At 39.5% G+C, this 26260-nt stretch overlaps 1 protein-coding gene across 1 annotated transcript in view; it reads right to left on the bottom strand.

Moving 5' to 3' along the window:
• Window positions 1-21447, bottom strand: part of LOC126249154 (uncharacterized) — a 325728-nt gene extending 304281 nt beyond the window's left edge. Inside the window, exons 1-2 of the mRNA XM_049950809.1 lie at window positions 21351-21447; window positions 8108-8162 (exon numbers count right to left, since the gene is read on the bottom strand). Of these exons, the coding sequence (XP_049806766.1) occupies window positions 8108-8162; window positions 21351-21447 (152 nt within the window). The remainder of the gene's footprint in view (window positions 1-8107; window positions 8163-21350) is intronic.
• Window positions 21448-26260: the final 4813 nt, after the last annotated feature.

The raw sequence follows: 26260 nt of genomic DNA, 5'->3' as shown, positions 1-26260 counted from the left end.
GCCGGCGCGGTAGACGCGGAAGTTCAATATCGGCACTTAATATCACTGAAATCACTCTATAATTAAACTTTCTCACTTTCCCGTATAATACTAACACAAAGGGGTTAAACCGCGGCGATGGCCACTCCCTTTGTCGATAATTTGCATTAACTCAACTGCTGGCTTCTGCACAGCTCTGCCCGCCTCGCGGGAACCTACCACACCCTGGCTTCAGCACATCTCAACTCTAACTCTACTGCTCTCCGCCCAGTTCTTCCCGCCTCGCGGGAATCTACCCAAGCAGCACTCGGCACTCCGGTGAACCCCCTCTAGCTCTCGCGACCTGCACACACTACTCGATAGTTGCCCTGTCGACCTGTGTGAGCGCAAACTTAGTAGTAAGGGCCTGCGGACCCCTTACATCCCCGCCCTCAAAAACTTCTTTTGAACCGCAGGCGAAAAAGAATCGGCAAGGGATTTAAAACATGGCTACATTTAAACAGTACATACAATACAAATAATTAATGAATTTACAATTTGTCAAGATAGTCCTGGACTCCGGTAGTGGGCTGCCTCCACAACAATTTCTACAAGAGGTTATTACATCACATAAATGGTATTGTCCAATATTACAATTTTTTTTTTTTTTTCAACCAGCAATAGTCCTCTCTAGTCCAATATCAAAATGACAACACACACAGCATATATACTCAAATATTATTATCTAAACACAGAACATATGAATACTACACTACCATTTAGCTATTACAGGTTTTATATTCATTCTTAGATAGTCTTTAACATGAAATATGCAACTCTAATTGTAATATATCACAAAACACAATGTAAAGAAACCTTTCCCTCTTTCAAAAGTCCATTTTACAGCTAAATGTCCTAACCATGTCTTAGCAGGTTTATTCGGGTCCTTATAACCCTCACCCTTGACCGGACCTCACCTGGAGTGTCCTTCGGTTTTTCGGTTCCTCCGCCTCTTCCTCGGAAATCAGACGAATGATTAATATGAATCCTTGGGTCATTACTCCCTTCTCTGTTTCGATCATTAGCTTGCTTGTATTTCTGTGATCTAATAGACTCCAACTGCTCCAGTATCTTCATTAAGGCCTCTCTACCTTTGATTAGGCTCCTAGATACGGTTCCTCACCTTTTCTGATTCAATCTTCCTTTTATCGCAGATACCATTACGTTGTCACTCAGGGGTTGTTCCAAAGTCTCGTTCCATTTCCACGAATGTTTGGCAAATTCTTCCGACGTTCCTTTCCAATTACTAAGTGGTCTGCATCGTAGTGGGTCCTCAAGTGCTGCACACTAACGACTTTTGGGCCAGCATTTCTTCAATAATTCTCCTCCAAACTGATCATAATTCATAGTCCCTTTCTTCCTCTTGATTCCACAAGTGAAGTCCTCACCTTCGATTGCACCCCTCTGGTTACCCTCTTCTCGCTGCATGGCTACAACATTTCTCAGACTGACAGGCAATTGGTTTTGCCTATCTCCTATCTCCTTAACTACCTCGTTGCATTGTTTCTGCATCTGCGTCACCTCGGTGATCTTTTCTCCCAATTCGGTTTTAGTTTCTTCAACATCTTCTTCTATCTTCTCTGTTAACCTTCCTTCCATCTTCTCCACGTCTCCTTGGATCTGGTCTATATTTTTCTGTAGCTTACTCTCTCTCTCGTCGACGTTCATCTTCAGTCGTTTTGGTAACTCCTGTATTTCTTTCCTCAGATTACATTCCGTCTTTGTGTACGAAGTTCTGATTTCTTGTACTATAGTTTCTTGTAAGTCTTCCTTTAATGATTTTCCGAATTTTCGTACTATTTCTTCCCTTTCTTGTAAACCCTTCTCTAATGACTTGTAACTTTCTTTAGTTTTTCGGAATTCTTCCTTTAACGATGCGTTGGTTTCTCGTATACTTTTTAGCAACTCTACTAACATCGACCGTATATCGGCATCCTCTGAAACTGGCCTAGCTCTCATCGTTTGTCCCGGTGTCTCAGGATAACTAGTTGAATGTGCTGATGGGCTCCCTAATGACAATCCACAATCACTAATTCCTGAATCATCTCTATCTTCCTGTCCTATCCCTTTCCTTTCAACTACTGCCTCACAGACCTGCCTATCTTCAGAAGACATGTTTGGTTTATTTTTAATGCCCAGGCAAGTAATACAAAATAACCTCCAATAACCCAAAACACTCCTAATTACCATGAAACTAATCAAACAGTACCTGCAATCCTTTCATTTAGTTCCCAAAATGATACAACATGCCTGAGTACTGAACATAACAGCTCTCACAAACCTAAATTTTCAATAACAATGTCCACATACACAGTTTATGTAAAAATGTTTTAAACAAGATAATCACAACACTCACAAAATCTAAAAATGCAAAATTACCAAAACAACTACCATTTATACAATGCAGTGTGCATAAATAAGCATGCTAGACTTCAGAGTATGTTTCACAACTTTTTTTTGAAATTACTGCAATTGAGCATTTTTCCTAATGTAAATACCAGTTAAAAATTGTTTATTTATCGCGAATACTGCACACTGCAATTTACTGTTATGTTAACCCGTCGTCTTCACTCACCAACCGACGTTACCGCGAGTCGCGATGTTTTGACGTTTGAGATGGGCGTGGCTGTGCCGCCGCTGGAGCTCGCGTGAAGTTGAATATCAGCTGCAAGGCGACGTAGTTCCCCGTCGGCCGCTCCGTGGCGCTGCAGGCGGGCGTAGTTCGTAGTTCGGCTGCTAGATGCCGGAACTGCGCTCGTTGTCTCGAAGTTGCGTCGCTCCGTGGCACTGTAGGCGGGCGTAGTTTGTAGTTCGGCCGCTAGATGTCGGGATTGCGCTCGGTATCTCGAAGTCGCGTCGCTCGCCGTGGTGTCGTGTGAAATCACCTCGCGGATTGAAGCTCTTTGGTGCAACTGCTACGTGGCTCTGCGTGACGTCGCTCACTAATTGCGTCGCCACAATACATTATCGTCAGCCTACCAGTTTATGGGTCCACACGAAACCGTCCGATTTTCACCGTTCAAAAAGCAATTTCCGTCAACATGTTATCCCTAAACACCTTTCTAACAACTTTTGTGACGAAATCTTGGCTCGTTTTGCTATTTTACTGTTCACACGTGTCTTTCTTTAGCGTCCACTTTTCACAGTTTTTCGCACGGATTTTCGCATTTGCACTTTACAACACAGTTTATTGACGCTATTGTTCTATTTAATATGGCAAGAAAAACAGTTTAGTCACAATCGTGAGATATTATTACTTCGTATTGTTCAAAAAATGCACTGTTCCTTATCGCGATTTTATCGTTCATGCACTGTCCCGATTCCACATTGAAAAATTAGTTTTCCGGCGTTAAACAAGGTAAATTACCTATTGTTCATTACGATTCGTCCGAAAATTGCACTTGTCCTTTCACGGTAAGCCAAGGGTGTAACAGTCCCTCTTTTATTATTATTTTATCCGCTCGTTCGCGGATCTGAATAGCAGCCCAAATTTAGATAATTTATTAATGTGACCGTGTACCTAATGGGCTGGCAATCGGATTGGACTGCTCAGGGGATGTTACATTCCATATTATCCTTCGCAAATACTGTAATATGTACTGTTTGGTGGTAAGAAGGACACAACACAGTTTCACAAACAAGATCTATATTCTCAGCAAAAGCACAAAATAAGGAGACAGCCACTGCCTTCATCAATACACTGTAAATGACGGCTAATCTCAGCACAGGTTTCTCTAGTTACTCTTAATCGTCACACGCAACATCCAATCACTGTAATCCAAGTAATGCCGGCGCGGTAGACGCGGAAGTTCAATATCGGCACTTAATATCACTGAAATCACTCTATAATTAAACTTTCTCACTTTCCCGTATAATACTAACACAAAGGGGTTAAACCGCGGCGATGGCCACTCCCTTTGTCGATAATTTGCATTAACTCAACTGCTGGCTTCTGCACAGCTCTGCCCGCCTCGCGGGAACCTACCACACCCTGACTTCAGCACATCTCAACTCTAACTCTACTGCTCTCCACCCAGTTCTTCCCGCCTCGCGGGAATCTACCCAAGCAGCACTCGGCACTCCGGTGAACCCCCTCTAGCTCTCGCGACCTGCACACACTACTCGATAGTTGCCCTGTCGACCTGTGTGAGCGCAAACTTAGTAGTAAGGGCCTGCGGACCCCTTACAATACTCATTTTTATCAACTGGTTGATTAGCTCCTAAGCATTATGTCAAAGTATTTAATGTGTATGGGACCTCCTGGTTTGATAACTTGACTCCAAAACTGAACAACTTCTTACCACAGAATTGTTTTGTTAGATAACAGGTCAAATTTACTTTTGGTTTCCTACTACTGATCATTTTCATTCTAGCCTAATCTGCTGGATCACCTCACCTCAGTATTTAGATTTATTGACCTGAGAAATCTTACCATAATATGTGATCATTCTGGGCCATCACGGGATACGACATGTAGTTTGTTTTGTGAAAGTAAATCTGTAGTCCTGTTTCCTCAGCTTCTTCCTTCAGCCAATTGACCTTCTTGATTACTAAATAAATACTGCTGCTCATGGCAGGCTATGCATCTGTAATGATCTCGCCTTAATGGAATGGTAAACTCAAATCTTCCTTCCTTCACATGAGTTTGGGATCTGTCATATTTATTTTCTTGCAGCTTCCATAGCAATGGAAGGCAGTGGGAGTGTCAAATGACAATTTCACAGAGAAAAATCAATACCTTTTATTCCTCTATTTTTGCTTTTCTTTGCATCACTTATCAACATATACTTTCACAGTATACAACACTAACAAACAAGCATCCCACTAAGTCTAAAGCTGGATATTTAGTCAGGTCATATTACAAAAAGTGGAGTATTAAAAACCCACTGCATAGTACATATGATCAGAGCAGGCATTCAGGCATTCATCCATTCATCGTTTTATATCTTTACTATCACATATCATTTGTAGGAGTTTCTTTCACACAGGTGGATCCTGAATGGTTCCCTGATAGACCAAAAACTGTACTCACACTTTGTTTGGCAGCACTGATGGCATTGTATTCCATCATTTTTGTTGGTTTACTCCATGAGTCTATGGGTTAAGTGTATTTGGCATCTGCTCTAGCAGTGACAGCAGTCAGCATAGGGCACAACAATGCTTTTGATTTAGTAGTGATGTTGCAATTCATCATTTACAGAACAAAAAAAATTCCAGTCTATCGCAAATTCCCATATCCAATTTTCAATTCTATATTTACATCTACATCTATAGTCTGCAAACCACTGAAGTGCATGACTGAGTGTACTAGTCATTGTTCTACTAATTAGGGCTTCTTCCCATTCCATTCATGTATGGAATGTGAGAATAATTATTACTTAGCCGGCCGCGGTGGCCGTGCGGTTCTGGCGCTGCAGTCCGGAACCGCGAGGCTGCTACGGTCGCAGGTTCGAATCCTGCCTCGGGCATGGGTGTGTGTGCTGTCCTTAGGTTAGTTAGGTTTAAGTAGTTCTAAGTTCTAGGGGACTTATGACCTAAGATGTTGAGTCCCATAGTGCTCAGAGCCATTTGATTATTACTTAAACAAAAATCTGTGCCCCGTAATTGGTCTTGTCTTGTCTTTGCAGTAACTATGGGAGTGATATGGTGGGGTTGTAACACAATCCAACTAAAATACCTCACTTAAGGTTAGTTCCTCAAACGTTGTAAATAGGCAAGATAGTTGGTGTCCATTTCCAAGTATCTGTCAGATCAAGTTTTAGAGCATCTCTGTGACACTCTGCCAAGTGTCAAACAAACTTGAGACTGTTTCAACTGCCCTTCTCTGTATACATTAAACATCCCATTAGTTCTACTTGGTATTGGTCTCACACACTCAAGCAATATTCCAGAATGGGTCACATGAGTGTCTTGTCTACAATCAACTTCGTTGGCTGATTGCATTTACCTAATATTCTACCAATAAACAGAAGTCTCCACCTGCTCACCTATGACTGAGCATATGAGCTCTTTTCATTTCATATTCCTCCAGATTGTCAAGCCTTGGTAATTCTATGAGTTGAATGATTCCAACTGCAACTCACCAATACTGTCATCATAGGATACTACATTTTTTTCATTTTGTGAAGTGCATAATTTTACATCTCTGTACCTATAAAGAAAGTTTATTCACACCACTTTGACATCTTATCAAGATCTGACTGAATATTTGTGCAAATTTTTTCAGGCAGTACCTCATTACAGATAACTGCACCATCTGCTAAAAATGTGAGGTTACTGTCAACTTTGTCTGCCAGTCACTAATATACACTCATGCTCACAAATTAAGGATGATTGCAGAATGTGGTGCCACACAACGTGGCACCACACAAAACTGGCGCTAATACCATAGGCACATAGGGAGCACACATGACACAGATCCAAGTCCACAGTATTGGTGATAAGTTGACAACACCGTCCCGAAACACATGTGCTACAAAACGCCACTGTTTCCTGCGCATGTACCCTGACATCAATATGGGATATGATCACCATGCACACGTACACAGGCCGCACAATGGGTTGGCATACTCTGGATCAGGTGGTTGAGCAGCTGCTGGGGTATAGCCTCCCATTCTTGCACCAGTGCCATTGGAGCTCCCGAAGTGAAATAGGGGTTTGAAGACATGCAGCGATACATTGACCGAGAACATCCCAGATGTGCTCGATGGGGTTTAGGTCTGGAGAACAGGCAGGCCACTCCATTTGCCTGACATCTTCTGTTTCAAGGTACTCCTCCACAATGACAGCTCAGTGGGGCCATGCGTTATCACCCATCAGGAGGAAGGTGGGATCCACTGCACCCCTGAAAAGGTGGAAACACTGGTGCAAAATGACGTCCCGATACACCTGACCTGTTAAAGTTCCTCTGTCAAAGACATGCAGGGGTGTACGTGCACCAATCATAATCCTACCCCACACCAACAAACCACAACCTCCATACAGGTCCCTTTCAAGGACATTAAGGGGTTGGTATCTGGTTCCTGGTTCCAGATGGAAATGCGACGAGAATCGCTCTTCAGACTATACCTGGACTCGTCTGTGAACATAGCCTGGGACCACTGTTCCAATAATCATGTACTGTGTTCTTGACACCAGGCTTTACAGGGTCTCCTGTGACCAGAGGTCAGTGGAATGCACCTTGCAGGTCTCCGGGCAAATAAACCATGTCTGTTCAGTCATCTGCAGATTGTGTGTCTGGAGACGACTGTTCCAGTTGCTGTGGTAACGTCCTGAGCAAGGCTACCGGCATGCTCCGTGGCCGTCTGCGGGCACTAATGGTGAGATATAAGTCTTCTTGTGGTGTTGTACACTGTGGACTTCCCACACTGTAGTGCCTGGAAACATTTCCTGTCTGCTGGAATCATTGCCATAATCGTGATATCACACTTTGTGGCACAAGGAGGGGCCGTGCTATGACCTGCTGTGTTTGACCAGCCTCCAGCCGCCCTAGTATTCTACCTCTCATAACGTCATCAATATGTGTTCTTTGAGCCATTTTCAACACACAGTCACCATTAGCACATCTGAAAACGTCTGCACACTTACTCGCTGCACCGTACTCTGACATGCACCAACACACCTCTGCGTTTGTGGACTGCTGCCACCGTGCAACGACCACAGGTGAAATGCACCGCATGGTCATACCCCGAGGTGATTTAAACCCGCAAACCATCCACCAGATCATTGTTTCACTATGTATCAGCATTATTCTTAATGAGTGTATAACAGCAGTGGTCCCAACACAATACCCTCCAGCATGCCTAAGTTATGTCTACATCTGTCGGTGACTCTCCACCCAAGATAACATGCTTTCCTGCCAAGAAATCTCCAGTCCTGCCACAAATATTTTTTGTTATGAATTTCATTTCATATCCATGAGATTTTACTTTCATTAATAAGAGCCAGATGACATACATAAACTCTTCCTTACAGATAAGACTAAAAATAAAATTATTAAACTTTGTTATGCCTCAATTATAACAAAATCTGTAATCACTTACACTTTTATCAGTCTAATTTTACAAGCTTACATCAATCATTGACTTACTCTTCATGTAATGTTTTTGCAGCCACTTGAAACATAAACCAGTCCTTCACTTGGTCTGTAAAAGAATAGTCAGTAATTAGGACATCAGTAACACAAACTATGAATCATGTAACTACAGAGAGACTAGGAAAGATAACTAATTAATTACCAAGCAGCCGTTCACATTGTCTGTTCTTTATTATGCACAAGCCATTCATGAGAACTGACGACAAATATAAGGAAAAACGTTCATTTTTGTTTCTACTAGATGTCTTCACTGTTTGTATAATTTCCACACTGAAAAAAAAAAAACAAAGGCACAATTTGGAATGACTGATTTTAAACATGAAATAGCTACAAGGTCAACTTAAAACAGAAATTTCTGTAAGAAAGGAAAAAGTGAAGTTGCACGTCTCACAATGGTTAGTTTGACACCAAAGTGCTTTGTGGGCATAATGTTACTGAGAGTGGTATGCCCTTGCTTTACTCGGCCATATGAACTGTTATAGGACGACCTACAGTTTAGCATGGAAACTGCACCACTACATAACATATGATCAAAATTTTCTGAACACGGTGTTCCACAGACAATAATAAGGTCAAGTCAGACATTAAACAAAGTAGAGAAAATATTTCTGAAATGTTATATTTTCAAATTTTTCATGGACCTTGCCATTGGTGGGAGGCTTGTGTGTCCAAACGATACAAATAGCTATACCATACGTGCAACCACAATGGAGTGGTATCTGTTGAGAGGCTAGACATACATGTTGCTCCTGAAGAGGGCATTAGCCTTTTCAGAAGATACAGGTACTACAATCTGGATGACTGACTGATCTGGCCTTGTAACATCAACACAAAACCGTCACGTGCTGGTACTGCAAACAGCTGAAACCAAGGGGAAACTACAGCTGTAATTTGGAAAGGAGAAGGAAGAGAAAAAAAAAACTGTAGGTTAATATGGACTGGCGGAAAGGAATGAAAGAAGTTGCCTGGTAGAATTTTACACAGAGCATAATTTAATCATTGCTAATACTTGGTTTAAGACTCGTCAAAGACACTGGAAGGTTTCAAACTGATTATACAGGGGGAGTCACTAACTATTGCCACCTAGAATAACTCTGAAAATATGATAGTAGCTGAAAAGTTTGTGGGACAAATGTTGCATGGGACAACGGGGGCCATAATATGACGTTGGTTTTTTGTTGCTAGGTGGGGTCCCATCAGAGATATGAAGGTCAACTTTTTTTTTTTAATGGGGTGCAATAGTTTGATAATTATTTTCTGACAGCGGCTATCGAGACAAATCCAATGATGTGTAAGAGTAAGGTCTTTGAAGGTCAACAAAGGTCAAAAAGGTGGCAGAACATCCATTTACAGAAGGTGTTCAAAGTGATGACCATTGGTATCAATGCTGTGCTGCAATCTTCTTATCATAGATTGAGTGGTATTCCTTATCACTTTGGCACTTATCGAAGCACATGCTGTGACAATTCTCTCCCGTGTATCACGTAAATAGTAAATATTCACCGAATACAAGCATATCCATCGAAAGTGCCATTGACATGTATACATCATTTTACAGTTTTGCAATACAACAGTAATAGGAATGGTAAGACTAGTATCATTGAATCAAGGGAATGTGAATGATGTATTCCTTTGAAGAACAAGCCGATATGCTTCTCATTTATGGAGTATGACAACGAAATTCAGTGAGACCTAGAGACTTATACATTGAAAGATATCCTCAATTTACTCACCCAACACGTCATAAATTCAAATATTTGAATGATAAATTGAACACAATTGGATCTTTAATGCATTGGAAACATATCTGGCAAAGGAAACTTACTAACGAGGAAACTGAAATTGGTACTCTTGCCACTGTGGTTCGAGATCCTTGTGTCAATTCGCGTCAAATCGCAAGGGAATCTGGCTTGAGCCAGAGTAGTGTTGCTTGTGTTCTGCATTGCCATAAATATCATCCTTATCATATCAGTCACCACCAAGAATTAAATGGTATTGATTGTATGCATTGTGTTGAATTCTGCTGATGGGCTCAACTTCAGATTCAGAGGGACGACACATATATTAATTTGGTTTTATTTACTGGTGAGGCTACATTCACGAACCATGAAAATGTTAATATGCATAACAAGCATTATAGGGCAACTGAAAATCCATGTTGCCTGCAGCAAGTTGCACACCAAAAACTGAGGTGAATGTATGGTGTGGGATTCTGGAGGACAGAATTACAGGCCTCTATTTCATCGAAGGAAATCTTAATGGTAGGAAGTTCACCACACTCCTGTAAGAAACTTTAGGTCTGTCACTGGAAGAAATACCTTTAGGAACAAAGATCAGAATGTGGTATCGACATGATGGGTCTCCAGCACATTTTTTTGCTGATGGCTAGAAATAAGTTGCAGAGACAATTCCCAAATCGTTGGACTGGATGTGGAGGAAATGTGTCGTGGCTGGCTCATTCGCCAGACTTGATACCTCTGGATTTTTTCTTGTGGGGATCCATAAAAGACGTTGTTTATAAAGACGTTCCAACTGCACCTGAAGGTATGCAAGAGAGAATTGTCAGAGCATGTGCTTCGATAAGTGCCGATGTGATAAGGAATACCACTCAGTCCATCATAAGAAGATTGTAGCACTGCACTGATACAAATAGTCATCACTTCGAACACATTCTGTAAATGGATGTCCATGCCACCTTTTTGACCTTTGTTGACTTCCACAGACCGTACTGTTACACATCATTGGATTTATCTTGATAGCCGTTATCAGAAAATAAGTAACAAACAATTGCAACCCATTTAAAAAAACAAGGTTGACCTTCATATCCCTGAAGCAACCTCACCTAGCAACAAATAAATGACATATTATGGTCCACATTGTCCCGTGTAACTTTTTTCCCCACAAACTTTACAGCTACTATCATACCTTTGCCGTTATTTTTGGTGGCAATAGTTTGTGACTCACCCTGTATAATGGTAAGACAGAGATTTTTAAACCAGATTTAAAATTGCAATACATTTCCAGGGACAGATGTGAATTCTGAGCACAACTTGTTGGTTATGAACAGTAGATTAAAACTGAAAAAAGGTAGGAAATCAATGAGATGGAACTTGGATAGCTTGAAAGAACCAGAGGTTGTTGAGAGTTTCAGAGGGAGCATTAGGCAACGATTGACAAGAACAGAGGAAAGGAATGCAGTAGAAGATGAAGTGGTAGCTTTGAGCAATGAAACAGTGAAGGCATCAGAGAATAAAATAGATAAAAAGACAAGGCTTAGCAGAAATCTTTGGATAGCACAGGAGGTACTGAATTTAATTATTGAAATGAGAGAATATAAAAATGCAATTAATGAAGCAGGCGCAAGGCAGTATAAACATATAGAAAATGATACCAACAGAAAGTGCAAAACGGTTAAGGGGGGATGTAGGCAAAATTTATCAAAAATAATTTTAAAAATTTTGACGTCAGGTAATACTGTATCATGTCAGAAATACTGTCTCCAATTTTCACAGATTAATTTGAACTACAAATGACAAAAAATCTGTCTTGTTTCAATCTCTGCACAGCACTGTGCCCATTTTTCTACACAACACTCTCTCTTCTTTATGATGTTTTATTACTTCCCGCTGTCATAAAAGCTTTGGAAAAGTATAGAATGCTGTGGACCCGTTTACATTATGTTATCTTTGCCTTCCACTAGGTATCTTTGGCAACTGTTATTGTCTGGTCTGTGGTGAAGAAATATAAACATTTCAGTTCTGCTGTTAGTGTGAAAATTATGATTGTGTTCAAGCTTTTTTGTATGATTTACCATTTAAAATGCCAAGATATAGTGGTAAAGTGTTTAAGAAAGTGGCTAAAGTTCGCCATTTACATGTGAATAAACAGTTTCTACATGTGAGTCAACATAATTCAGCGGAAGATAATTGTGAAACTAAGACGATGAGCAGCTCACAGAAGACACTTGGAACTGGTGTAGAGTTTCAGTCCACTAACGACGAAGTGTCAGTCCACTAACGACGAAGTGTCAGTCCACTAACGACGAAGTGAATAGTGGTTTTAGAATAATTGATTTAGAAATTATGTGTTCTATTATTAGAAATTTATGTGCATGTGGTAACTGTGGCAATAAGTCTGTAAGATCATATGACAGCAATGACAGACATAGTATTGTGTGTAATATGCACGTGTTTGTGACAGCTGTCAAACTGACATTCAATTAAAAAAAAAAAACTGCCAAGAATTGGATGTATGAAGCCAACATAAGATTCTGCTATGGGATTAGATGTGCTGGTGTTGGAAGGGAAAATAGCAATTTGTTTTGTGCAATAATGAATATGCCATCTCCGTCAGCCTCGTATTCAACACTAAACAATCATCTTCTGAACACCTTGGAAACAGAATGGAATAGCAGTTTGTGAACAGAAGAGAATGAGGCAGTTTTATTTAACAAAGACATTCAGACAGGAGTAAATGACACTTTGCCTTCTACAGATCTATGTGTTTCATGTGACAGCACATGCATGAGAAGGGACCACACGTCCCTACATGGTGTTTCATCAGCTATAAGTGTTGACATAGGAAAAGTTTTGGATCTACAGGTGATGTCCAAATACTGCTCTATTTGTGCACAGAGGAAGACGTTAGACAATGAGGAAGGAGAGAGAAAATGACAAATAAAACACATAATTTGCAGCAAGAATTATGATGGTTCTAGTGGTGGCAGGAGCCAGCAGGAATGAAATTAATCTTTCATCGGAGTGAAATGAGGCATGGAGTTAGATATGTGAACTATCTTGGTGATGAAGACTCTAGTGCTTTCAAATCTGTTGTAGAAAGCAAGCCTTATGGAAATGAATGTAACACTGGAAAGCTAGAGTGTGTGAGGCACATTCAGAAGAGGATGGGCAAGAGACTTCTGAAACTGAAACAAGAATAAAAAGTTGTAAAACTCAAAGATGGATAGCCAATGGGTTGGCCACAATGCCTGACTGACAAAGAGATCCACAATTTGCAAATATATTATGGCAAAGCAATAAGGCAAAACACTGGAGATTTGAAGGCAATGCAGAACGCCGTGTGGGCAATATTTTTTCACAAGTTGTCAACTGATGAGAAGCCAGTACATGAATTGCGTGATATTTCCTGGAGCAAATATAAGCAGGTGAAAGCAGAAAACAAAACCTATTCACATAAACACAGTCTTCCTGAGGCAGTCTTAAACACCATAAAGCCAACATTCCAATTTTTAGCTCATCCAGATTTGTACCCATGATGGAACACAAAACCCAAATGAGAGCTTCAACAGTCTCATTTGGAAGAGATGCCCAAAAACAACATTTAGCTCATCTACTATTGTTAAAATCGCCATATACAGGGTGTTTCAAAAATGACCAGTATATTTGAAACGGCAATAAAAACTAAACGAGCAGCGATAGAAATACACCGTTTGTTGCAATATGCTTGGGACAACAGTACATTTTCAGGCGGACAAACTTTCGAAATTACAGTAGTTACAATTTTCAACAACAGATGGCGCTGCAAGTGATGTGAAAGATATAGAAGACAATGCAGTCTGTGGATGCGTCATTCTGTACGTCGTATTTCTGCTGTAAGCGTGTGCTGTTCACAATGTGCAAGTGTGCTGTGGACAACATGGTTTATTCCTTAGAACAGAGGATTTTTCTGGTGTTGGAATTCCACCGCCTAGAACACAGTGTTGTTGCAACAAGACGAAGTTTTCAACGGAGGTTTAATGTAACCAAAGGACCGAAAAGCGATACAATAAAGGATCTGTTTGAAAAATTTCAACGGACTGGGAACGTGACGGATGAACGTGCTGGAAAGGTAGGGCGACCATGTACGGCAACCACAGAGGGCAACACGCAGCTAGTGCAGCAGGTGATCCAACAGTGGCCTCGGGTTTCCGTTCGCCGTGTTGCAGCTGCGGTCCAAATGACGCCAACGTCCATGTATTGTCTCATGCGCCAGAGTTTACACCTCTATCCATACAAAATTCAAACGCGGCAACCCCTCAGCGCCGCTACCATTGCTGCACGAGAGACATTCGCTAACGATATAGTGCACAGGATTGATGACGGCGATATGCATGTGGGCAGCATTTGGTTTACTGATGAAGCTTATTTTTACCTGGATGGCTTCGTCAATAAACAGAACTGGCGCATATGGGGAACCGAAAAGCCCCATGTTGCAGTCCCATCGTCCCTGCATCCTCAAAAAGTACTGGTCTGGGCCGCCATTTCTTCCAAAGGAATCATTGGCCCATTTTTCAGATCCGAAACGATTACTGCATCAAGCTATCTGGACATTCTTCGTGAATTTGTGGCGGTACAAACTGCCTTAGACGACACTGCGAACGATGGTGCCCGGCCACATCGCACGGCCGACGTCTTTAATTTCCCGAATGAATATTTCGATGATCGTGTGATTGCTTTGGGCTATCCGAAATATACAGGAGGCGGCGTGGATTGGCCTCCCTATTCGCCAGACATGAACCCCTGTGACTTCTTTCTGTGGTGACACTTGAAAGACCAGGTGTACCACCAGAATCCAGAAACAATTGAACAGCTGAAGCAGTACATCTCATCAGCATGTGAAGCCATTCCGCCAGACACGTTGTCAAAGGTTTAGGGTGATTTCATTCAGAGACTACGCCATATTATTGCTACGCATGGTGGATATGTGGAAAATATCGTACTATAGTTTCCCAGACCGCAGCGCCATCTGTTGTTGACAATTGTAACTAATGTAATTTCGAAAGTTTGTCTGCCTGAAAATGTACTGTTGTCCCAAGCATATTGCAACAAACGGTGTATTTCTGTCGCTGCTCGTTTAGTTTTTATTACCGTTTCAAATATACCGGTCATTTTTGAAACACCCTGTATGATGCATGTCTGGTGCTTAATGATGGTAACATTGGAAGAATAAGTACTGGACTAGGATTTGTTGCAGGTTGCTTCATTGAGAAGTTATTGAAGAAGATAGGTACTGTGTGTGTTGTACTTCCTGAACTGTTTGTGAAGGATATAGCCAAAAGGGCATGCCAGAAACATAAGATAAAAAGAAACAGGTACACGAAGAGCAAGAAGCCCAAAGTATGGTTATGGTCAACATTAAGGTACTAATTTATGGTGTAAGCCCTCATAAAATCTTTTCTGTGCATTTCCCGAAACATTCATTTTTCAGTGTATAAGGAACATTTTCCCCTGAATCATTGGAGATAGAAAAGTGAAATTTTCTGCAGACTTTGTTCATAGTATAACACAACTTCCTGTGGTACAAATTTTTTCTAAGTGTATTTCTGTCAAAATTATTTATTTTTCTGTGAAATTGAAATTGCTTAGTTTCATACACATAAATTTTTAAAATAAATTGTGAGAGCTCTAAAACTGATATTTAAAAACTGTTCCACATGTTTGCTTATCTGTTTAATAAGAATTACCTACCACAATATGAATGTTGTAAGTAAGGTAATTTTTGTGAAAATGTTCCTTGTGTGACAGCATGTGTTGCGAAAATTTCCAACAATTCCATGATCAAATTTTTTGAGAAAAAAATTGAAAAAATTCCAGAATGTAGCCCATAACATAATTATCTCGCATGCAAAATTTGATTCGATTATCTTTCAAACATCAACAACTGTGTTACATTATGTAAAAACATCCATTTTCTTCTACGTCCCCTCTTACACAGGAATGGCTGGAGGACAAATGTAAAGATTTAGAAGCACATATCACTAGGGGAAAGATAGATACTAACTACAGGAAAATTAAAGTGGCCTTTGGAAAAAAGAGAAGTAGCTGTATGAATATAAAGAGCTCAGATGGTAAACCACTCCTATACAAAGAAGGGAAAGCTGAAAGGTGTAGGGAGTATATAGAGGATCTCTACAAGGGAATTGTACTTGCGGGCAATATTACAAAAATGGGAAGAGGAACTAGGTGAAGATGAGATGGAAGATATGATACTGTGAGAAGAATTTGACACAGCACTGAAAAATGCAAGTTAAAACAAGATCCCAGGAGTAGACAACATTCCGTCAGAACAACTGATAACCTTGGGAGAGACAGGTGTGACAAAGCTATTCCATTTGGTGTGCAAGATGTATAGGATGGGTGAAATACCCTCAGGCTTCAAGAACAATATAATAATTCCAATTCCAAAGAAAGCAGATGCTGACAGGTGTGAATATTACCTAACTATCAGTTTAATGAGTCATACCTGCAAAATACTAACACGAATTCTTTACAAAGAATGGAAAAACTGGTAAAGGCTGATCTCAGGAAAGATCAGCATGGATTCCAGAGAAATGTATGAGCTTGAAAGGCAGTACTAGCCCTATGACTTTTCTTAAAAGATAGGTTAAGCAAAGGCAAACCTACATTTATAGCATTTGTAGACTCAGAGAAAACTTTTGACAGTACTGACTGGAATACTATCTTTGAAGTTCTAAAGGCAGCAGGGGTAAAACATAGGGAGCAAAGGCTTTTCAACTTGTACAGAAACCAGACAGCAGTTGGAAGAGCAGTTGAATATAATGGACAGTGTCTTGAAAGGGGGGTATAAAATGAATATCAACATAAGCTGAACAAGGATAATGGAGTGCAGTTGAATTAAATGAGGTGATGCTGAGGGAATAAGATTAGGAAACGAGACACTTAAAGTAGCAGATGAGTTTCAGGTATCTCACTCAACTAATGAGGAGATACTGAATAGAACTGGGGAGAGATGAAATCTGTTGGCACAACGTGACTAGAAGAAGGAATCAAGTGACAGGAACACATTCTGAGACAAGGGATCACCAACTTGGTGCTGGAGGGAAGTGGGAGAGGGGGGTCGGAGGTTCAAACTGTCTTTGGACTGAAGCAAGATGTCACTGTAGTTGGTTTCATAGATAATCAACACTAAAACCCATACACTCTCTGAGTGACTGAATATCAGTTATCTTATTCTAGTGTTGCAGAAATATATGATATATTTTTGTAATCATTTTATCATTGCCTCTTGAATCTCACCATCTGTACATCTACCTTCCCAGGTATTCTTTAAACTTTGGAAAATAGTGAAAGTCATTTTGTGTGAAAACTTAACTGCCAAGGGACTATAAAAGTCCCTCCATGACATGAAGCGTGCAGATGGGCATTTGTCACAGAATTTAACTACTTTCTTGAGAATGTATTCTTGGGTGTTATTTTGAATACATATCTGTGTATCTGGAATGTCATACAGTTGGGATCAGCATTTTAATGTATCCTCGAAATACATATTTCATGAAAAGTGGTCTTTTCCTGCAGCAACAAGGGGTTACCACAACTCCAACGCAACTAAAAGTTCTGAATTTGTTCTGTGGGCTACCCAAACTTCATAAATCCTTGCAATGCCCTCCAAAGAAACTTTCCGTTTCCATCATAACTCAAACTTCATGCTAAAGAACAAAGCATATCTTCGAGCTGCCCCAGGCATTGAATGGAAGGCTTAGGACTATCAATAAGTGTCATTACACCTATGATTGACAAGGTTGCTGCCAGAAAGGAAAACACAGTATCTGTGGTCAACTATCACAAGATCAGCTAGCTAGCCAAATTAAGCCCGAGTGGCCACGTGCTTGCTCTCATTCTCTGTGAGTCAGCCAATGCTGTTTCCCGATTCAAATAGAAGTTCGCCGGGTGCTACCATTACTATATTTATGGACTCTGCCTTGTAAAGAAGTGTACCACTCTTACTGTTGTATAACTCAAATGTGTCTGTGTGAGATTGTTAGAGTGAAGTTATGATTCAGCACCTACAGTGTGGCATATTTATTCAGCCAAGGTAACCAACTTAACTATTGTGGTGGTTTCCAACACTGTCCACCTGTATCACTACACCTGTATTACTATAGGGACACTGGCCTGTATTCAGTTTTACCTTTGTGTACAGCAAATTAGTTGTGTAAATTCTACATTTTTCTTGTGTTTCACGACAATTATTTCCTTTTATTGAGAACTTATGGAATTTTGTTCAATTTTGTATTGTACTCGTCTCAGTATAATAAATAACTATTGCCTTAAAAAAAGCAAGCAACAAAATTGGGGACAAGGGTGTTAGTTTTGTATCTAGACCCGAGTACCACCGTTGTGAATTTTTTTGAACTGTGGCGCTAATTATTTGATTAATGTCAGAAATTTATAAAGGATTTGATAATTTTTATGGTCCACCAGTCATAGGCATTGTTAGCTATTCCAGCCTTTCAACCATTCAATGATGTACTTGAGGACCTGGAAGTGTTCCAGAAATGGTTAGCGATGCATTTTCAGACAAGTGATGTGAAATGTCCGGACCATCTGCAGGCAATTTTGTCGTCAACCAAGCCTTAGTCGTATTACTTACTGCAAAAGTTTGCTTAACTGTTGGACCCATTGGTGCTGCCCATAAGATACTTTTTCCCTTACGTTTAGAACATTTTTCTGCCACAGCTCATGAAGCAAAAGCCCATTTAGTTTTTAAATCATTGCAAATCAGATTCCGAAAAGTATGCTCTGGATTACCGATCTTCAAGGTTTAAGAAGAAAGTCCAACTTTACATGCACATGTTGACAATCGTACCCTGAAGCTTTAATTTGACATGTGGTAATCCATCTGGACCCTGATAAAGACATGTGCTATGGGCTTTATGACAACTGGACCATTCTCTAGCAGCAGTGTTATGCAGAGAATGAGCTTTTGATATCCCACAGGTTGCACAGCTGGTGTTTTATTCTGATTTTGATACTTCTACTATGGCTCTGGCAAGAACAGACTCAGTGGAATGTATTTCCATGTCAAAACCCAATTTGATAAATATATCTTCCCTGGCAGCTGACCACCAGCCCCGTTCAATACCACCCCTTGTAGTTCTGAGGCACCAGTAGCAGCGTTTCTCTAGCATTTGTTATCTAGCTGTCCAGACTATTTTATATTCCATACATGCTGTTAATGTCTTCATTATAAAGCAGAATGCCCCCAATGTTTTCGTAAAGGGCATATTGTAGTGGTGACAGGTATCAGGTGGCATCCTGCACCAATTCAGATTAATAATACTATAGACAGTGTTCGTCTAGTAGTGCCTAGGAATAATGTTACAGGCAGAATTACAGGAAGTATCACTGAATTTTTCTTTAGTACTGGTGAGTCAGTTTCGATCAGTCCAAATATTTCTGTATAGGTGATCCACTACTGGACATTATGAAATAAAAATTACTGGCATATGGATGTCATGAGATTGCACTTTTACGCCAAGTGAAACTTTCAGTCAAATACAACCAAATAAAAATTACTAGCATATGGATGTCATGAGACCAAGTATTAGGCCAAGTGAAACTTTCAAACACAACCAAGATACTCAAGCATTGCCATCCCTGTTAGTTGCAGACTCATGAAGAAAACATCTCTGGACTAGATGTGTACTCTGTGTAGCTGTGTTAGTTACAAAATATGAGCACTTTCCGATTTCATTATCTTTATTCATCGGTAAACATATATCCTATTGACTTCCTAATAGAACAGATGAAGAAGATATAGAAATAAGTAACTTCAATAATAGCTAATGTTTACTGTGACAATAGGATCAGGCCAAGAACTGTGTTGTTTCCAATAGTTACTTACTGTGCACATAGAGTTCATACTGATTTGACTGTTAGATCTGAAAATGACAATTTAGAACAAATTTATGATACTGTGGAAAATATAATGGGAAACCTAGAATTATGGTTTCAGCAAAATGGAGTATAACTCACTGTCACAAAAACACAATTAGTGGAGTTCAGTACTAAAACATCATCAGCATCTCCCATAAAAACAGTGCACGGTGGTCAGGAAATGACTGAAGCAACTTATGTAAAATTTCTAGGTCTAAATCTTGACAAAAATTTAAATTGGAAGGCACATGTAGACTTCTTAGCAAACAAACTAGACAGCCTAGCTTACGCGATGAATGTCGCATCTGGTTCCACCCTTATGGACACCAGGAAGACAGACTACCACAGCTACTTCCTGTTTAGTCCAAAAAAGAACATAATTTCACCCATTATCTAAAAAATTAAAAATACTAACCATTCCTTCTCTGTACATCTATGAAATTTTTATTTTCATATATAAAAATCAAAACTCACCTGAGAATTTTAATTTCAACCACAATTCCAGGGTTCATCACAGACACAGTTTTTAAACTTACCTCTCATTATTTAAAACTTTATGCTCAAACACCATTGTAAATGGGATTAAAAATTTACAATAAATTAAATAATAACACAAATCTGTTAAATATGGAGTTTGATGCACTAAAAAGATTGTTATTTAATACACTAGTGGAAAAATGTTATTACTCAATTGAAGAATTCATGCAGGACAGTTTGGTAATTTGAAAAGAAAAGAAACAATTAAGATTATGTATTCTATAATGAATTGATAATATATTGTATAAATTGTATTGCAAGCTGCAAAATGACCATAAGTGTTATATATGTTCTTGATAAATTGTTCGTGTGTAAAAATGCAGAAATGCCTGCTGAAATATGTTAATTATTATAATCTTATTTTTTTTAAGTAATTTGACATGTCTCCAGTACAAAAATCTTTGATTTGTAACTGTACGTTATGAGACAAATGAACTACATTCTACATTCACAACAGTGTTTTAAGAATTTCATACAGTGACTGCATTAATTATATGTTTGTCATACATGAACTTTTGTGAATAGTTACTTCAGTGTTAGGTTACTGCACTCAAGCAATATTATAGGACATCACCCAAATGTAGTACGTGGCAATCTGTTTATCTGTGCATAAATTAAAATAGATGAGATCCAAACTAGCCATAAACATTAGCTCATTCAGCAAATCAAAGTGCAATTAAAGTGTTTGAACAGTAATCTTGGTGTGGACTGTATTCTTGACAACAGCTTAATTCCAACACCAACTTTTCAGCCAGTTTCGGCAGAGGAGCTGCTACAGAGGGCAGCTGTATACAAATAACGGGTGGGTACAGGGGTTAGGAATCCTTTTGAACTTTCATGCCCACATAATGTTGACCCCTTTGTTATGCCACTTTTTTTAAAGTGTGTCAAATTCCACTGGCACTCCAAGATGAAGTTAATTCAAACCAGACAAATTGGAAGAGCAACTAGTGCTTTCCTCTGTCTCTTTTAACCAATGGGTTTTCCTTTTGGTGGCAGTACAAAACCCAAGTGGCTTCTCTTACCTATCAATTGAATTATGTCAAATGAGTAATCCCTTTCCTTGGTCAACCACTTGACAGAAGGCTTTTCAAAACATGGAATCATGATTTCAGACTGCATCCCGGTTAATAACATATCAGCCTCATTTACTATTAGCTCTGACTGATTATGAATGCCTAACCTGATGGCATTGGAGGCCATCCTGTCTCATAAGCTTACCAATGGTACATAAAAACATTGCAACATTTGTGTCCAAAACATTAAATCAGGCACAGGATCATTGCTCCCTAATTGAGAAAGGGCGCCGACAACCATTTTCAGCATGCACAACTTAGTTAGTTAGATGACCCCCCCTTCCCCCCCAAAAAAGAGAAAGGTTCTCCTTAATACGGATCACAAGCAATTATTACTGATGTTCAGGCTCAAGGCTAAGCTCCCAGAATGCATTATCAATCACCTGCATTGGTATGCCTTGTATTTATCCAACTATCAATACTCTATACACCACTGTCTGTCCACTCTACATTTAAATGCAGTCATCTTGGGCCCAGACCCAGACTCTGACACACAGGAAACAGTCTGTCTCCAGATGGACACTCAAATAGAACAATACTTGGAAGGCTTTCCACTCCACTCCAGAGACGTTGCAGCAGCATCCAGGAATTGCCCACTTCTCTACAGAGTCCTCCAATATGACCAAGTTGTCACCCGCAGCACCGCCTGGCCTCCACTGCTTCTTAATTTGACATCACCAACTTGAAATTCATCAAGGTATCCTGCTACTAATGCAAGAAGGTCACACACAGATGCTGTACAGAGGGGCCAAGAACATCAATGGCCCGTCCTCCTCCTCTTCCTCCTCTCTCTCTCTCTCTCTCTCTCTCTCTCTCTCTCACACACACACACACACACACACACACAGAGTCTTATACTCAATGGCAGGCAACCACTCAGCCATGGGCCCACCTCCACACGAAATTTGACAGTTGCTTACTTAGAACAATGTGGTTTATTGTAGCGGACTCATTTTTTTCATTTTCCTTACGTTGACAGATGGCAGCAGACAACATCAATGGCGGTTGGGTTGGTGCAAAAATGTTAGCCATTGAAGGAACTCCTCGGTTGTGGACAACAGACCTTAGTTCATGAAATCAATTACGTTCCAGTGACTCTGCACTCTCAACAACATTAAGCCTTTAATGACCTGCATTTTCATGCAGTTCAATATCTTAGCAAAATGTTTTATTTCCACTTTTGAAACACCTATGGCAAAAGCTCTGGGGTCAACTACATCAGACTCAGCTTTTAATGTCTTTTTAACTTCTTACAGGTTGCCACCCATACATGGTTATAGCCCAGCAGAATTACTGGATGGGCATCCTCATCAGACACTGTGTGAGTGAGCCAAAGAGGAAACAACACCATTTCAATTTCAGGTTGACCCCGGGCTGTACCTGCAGCACAACAAGGACAACAGCTGGTTCTGCTGGTTATTGCATGCATGATGCTGCACAACTGCCGCAGTCAGTGTTTTGTTTTTTTTTCTGAACATGAATGTAAATTCTTGGGCATAGAGTGAATTATGTTTAATAGAATACAAACCGACTCATTTCCAGTCATTACAATGTATCATGGAAATAATCAGTATAACATGTAACTGATTAGAATGAACATTGAGACAGAGTCTTCAATTGAAGTCAAAGGTTTACTGAGCACAATACAATATCAAAAAACATAAGCTGGGAAAACAGCAACTTCTGTAGCTATCACTGGAAGCATTTATCTGTTTAACAAAAGGTAGTTTAAAATTTTTAAAAAAGAAATCAAAAATGTTGTCTGGAAGTACTATGATCAGTTGTCTGAAAGTGGGGTGTTTACTTATTTAGGTAAAATATAATATTATTTCCATACATAGAGGTGAGGCAGAAGAAACCACAAATTACAGCATTATGATACAAAATGTTTAACAGCATTCATTCTATGATAACATACATTTATGTCATAACACTACAAAATTATCTACAAAAAAATCTGTAGAAAGAACGTAATTTACCATGATACTTCAATATTTACACTCATAATCTGTTTTTGAGACAGTTTTTTATGGTTTCCTGCAAGCCATATGACAGAGAATTTCCCCTTCTTGGCATAACACAATAACTGGTAATTGTAAAACATGTTGCACTGATCTCCGATTCGTTGTCAGCTGAAAACAGGAAATCATTTAATATTTTTCATATGGCACATGCAGCAACAAATGAAATCAAGATCCCAAACATTGTGGTCTACAAGCGGTGGTTATCACTGGAAGTGTTTATTTATTTAACAAAAGATACTCCAAAACTTTTAAATGAGAAGTCAGCAGATGACTGAATTAAATGAAATTTTCAAAGTGAATGAAATAAATGAGGAATCATGGGTTGAACATTTAATAAAGTCATCTAAAGGTAAAAATCTACCAGAAATTGGAACAATTTCAGAGATCAGCATAAAAGTAAATGTTGATGGTACAGTTTTGTACATAGAGGTACAAGAAGCTGTAAGCCTGTTACAAAATAGAAAGTCTCCGTGGAAAGATAGAATGAAGTATCCAATAACTTAACAATTCATCAAGTTAGTTAACAATGATATAGTTCACAACAAAATTCCAAATGAATGGAGAACTAGTATTACCATTATCAAGTACAAATGAGGAGATAAGAAAGTCCCATCCAGTTGCTGAGGGATAAATCTACTAAGTTCTTAAATTTATATAAAAAAAAAATAGGTAATAAAATAAGAAAACCTTACAACCCTTGCAGAGGAGCAGTTGGTTACCCTATAGATCTGGTAGGGCACGCACAGATGCAGTGTTCATTCTTACAGAGGTTGTAGAGAAGTCCATTGAACACAACAGACCAGCTTACTTTTGTTTTATTGACTTACTGAATGCTTTTGATAGGATTTAGTTAACGGGCGTGGTAAGCCTGCTCTACAATCGAGGTATTCATTCCTACATAATATCATTGATGACATTTACTCCAAGAACTACATCCAGTTGAATTCTGGTTCCAGAACTAGTTGTATTCCAGTTGATGGCAGTATTAGGCAGGTGACTCTCTGAATAGTTTTGGCTCAGAAGGGTTGCTCTGCTGAGAATGCCACTAACATGTTCACTCATCAGATTGTAAAAGCATTAAATAATGGAATACCACTGGTCGGTTTTCTCTGCGACCTATCAAAGGCATCTGACTGTGTGAATCACTATTCTCCTAGATAAACTGAAGTTTCATGGGACTGATGGTATAGCCAACCTATTGATAATGTTATATGTAAACACAAGAATGCACAAAGTTGTCTTTGGTAATTCAACCAATATAGTCTGGAGACATAATTCTGACGGGGAAGAAATCATGTATGGGGCTCAATGTTACGTCGACTACTGTTCCTCATATACGTAAACACTGTATAATATACAAGCAGCATAACTTCTTTTTTGCAGATGACACTAGTATTGTAATCAATCTAAGCAAACATACAGCAACAGAAGAAACGGTATGCAAAGTTCTTGATAGTATTATTGAGTTGTTTTCTATGAATGGTTTCATCCCCAATTTTAAAAAGACAAAACATATTCAGTTCTGCACTTATAGGGCTACTACACCAATAATTAGTGTAACATATGGCAAGCAAATAATAAATAGAGATTTTGGAATTCCTAAAACAACTTAGTTCTGCCAGCACATATACCAACTTCTTTCAGTACTCTGTATAGTTCTTGCCGATTTATGCTGTCAAGGGCTTGTTTGAAATCGATGAATAAGAAATGCAGATCTATATCATATTCACAGAACTTTTCCATAATTTGCCTTATCACAAATATTTGATCAGTTGTTCCTCTGCCTGGTCGAAAGTCACACTGATATTCCCCTAGTATGCCTTCTGCACACTTCTGTATCCTTTTGTTCAATATACTTGTGAAGATCTTATAAGCTGTACTTAGGAGTGTTACACCTCTATAGTTTTCACATGCTGTTCTGTCCCCTTTCTTATAAATGGGGACTATTATTCCAATTTTCCAATTATCTGGCATAGTTTCTGTTTCCCATATATCTGATATTAATGTGTGCAGTTCCTTTATTAGAGCCTCACCACCAGTTTTTATTAATTCAGCAATTATGCTGTCTTCCCCAGGGGCTCGATTGTTTTTTGACTTGTGCACAGCCTGGGAGACCTCTTGTAGTGTTGGCTTTCTTGCCTCATTGGTTTCATTGTCTACTTCCAGCTCCACTCTTCCCTCCTGTGCAGCTGTCTCTTCATCTTCTAGGCTGGTGCTTAGTGTATCTTTGAAATACTCTGCCCATCTTCCCACTATCTGTTCTTCCTCCCTTATCATTTTCCCATCTTTACTGGAACAGGCCGTTGTTTTTGGTTGGAATCTATTCTTCATTTTGCCTATGGCATGATAGAACTTTCTTATTTCACTCTGTTCCTTTAGTTCTTCTAGTTCTTGAAATTTCTTCTTATTCCACACTCTTTTCTTTCTCTTGCACAGTCTGTTAGCTCTTCTCCTTAATTCTCTATATTGTTCCACATTATTTCTGGTTTCTCTCTGTAGCACTTTTGTTCTTGCCCTGTTCTTTTCCTCTATTGCTGACCTGCAATCTTCATCAAACCACTCCTGGGTTCTTCTGTTCCTTCTTATGCAAAAGTAAAGGTCCTTAGCAGAACAAGTGATAGCTTTGACTTTGATAAAGGTGTGAAGCAAGGTGATAGTCTCTCCACTGTCCTATTCAACATAGCCCTGCATAGTGCAGTAAATAAAATCAACAAAAGAGGCACCATATTTATGAAAACTAGCCAGATATGTGCATACGCTGATGACATTGCTATAGTAGGAAGAAATACGAATACACTCCTAGAAACATACCGGGCAATGGAAACAGAAGCCTTA

Source organism: Schistocerca nitens, chromosome 3, assembly GCF_023898315.1.
Source record: "Schistocerca nitens isolate TAMUIC-IGC-003100 chromosome 3, iqSchNite1.1, whole genome shotgun sequence".
Lineage (NCBI taxonomy): Eukaryota > Metazoa > Arthropoda > Insecta > Orthoptera > Acrididae > Schistocerca > Schistocerca nitens.
Note: the sequence above shows the minus strand (reverse complement) of the source record. Positions and strands in the feature narration are given on the sequence as shown.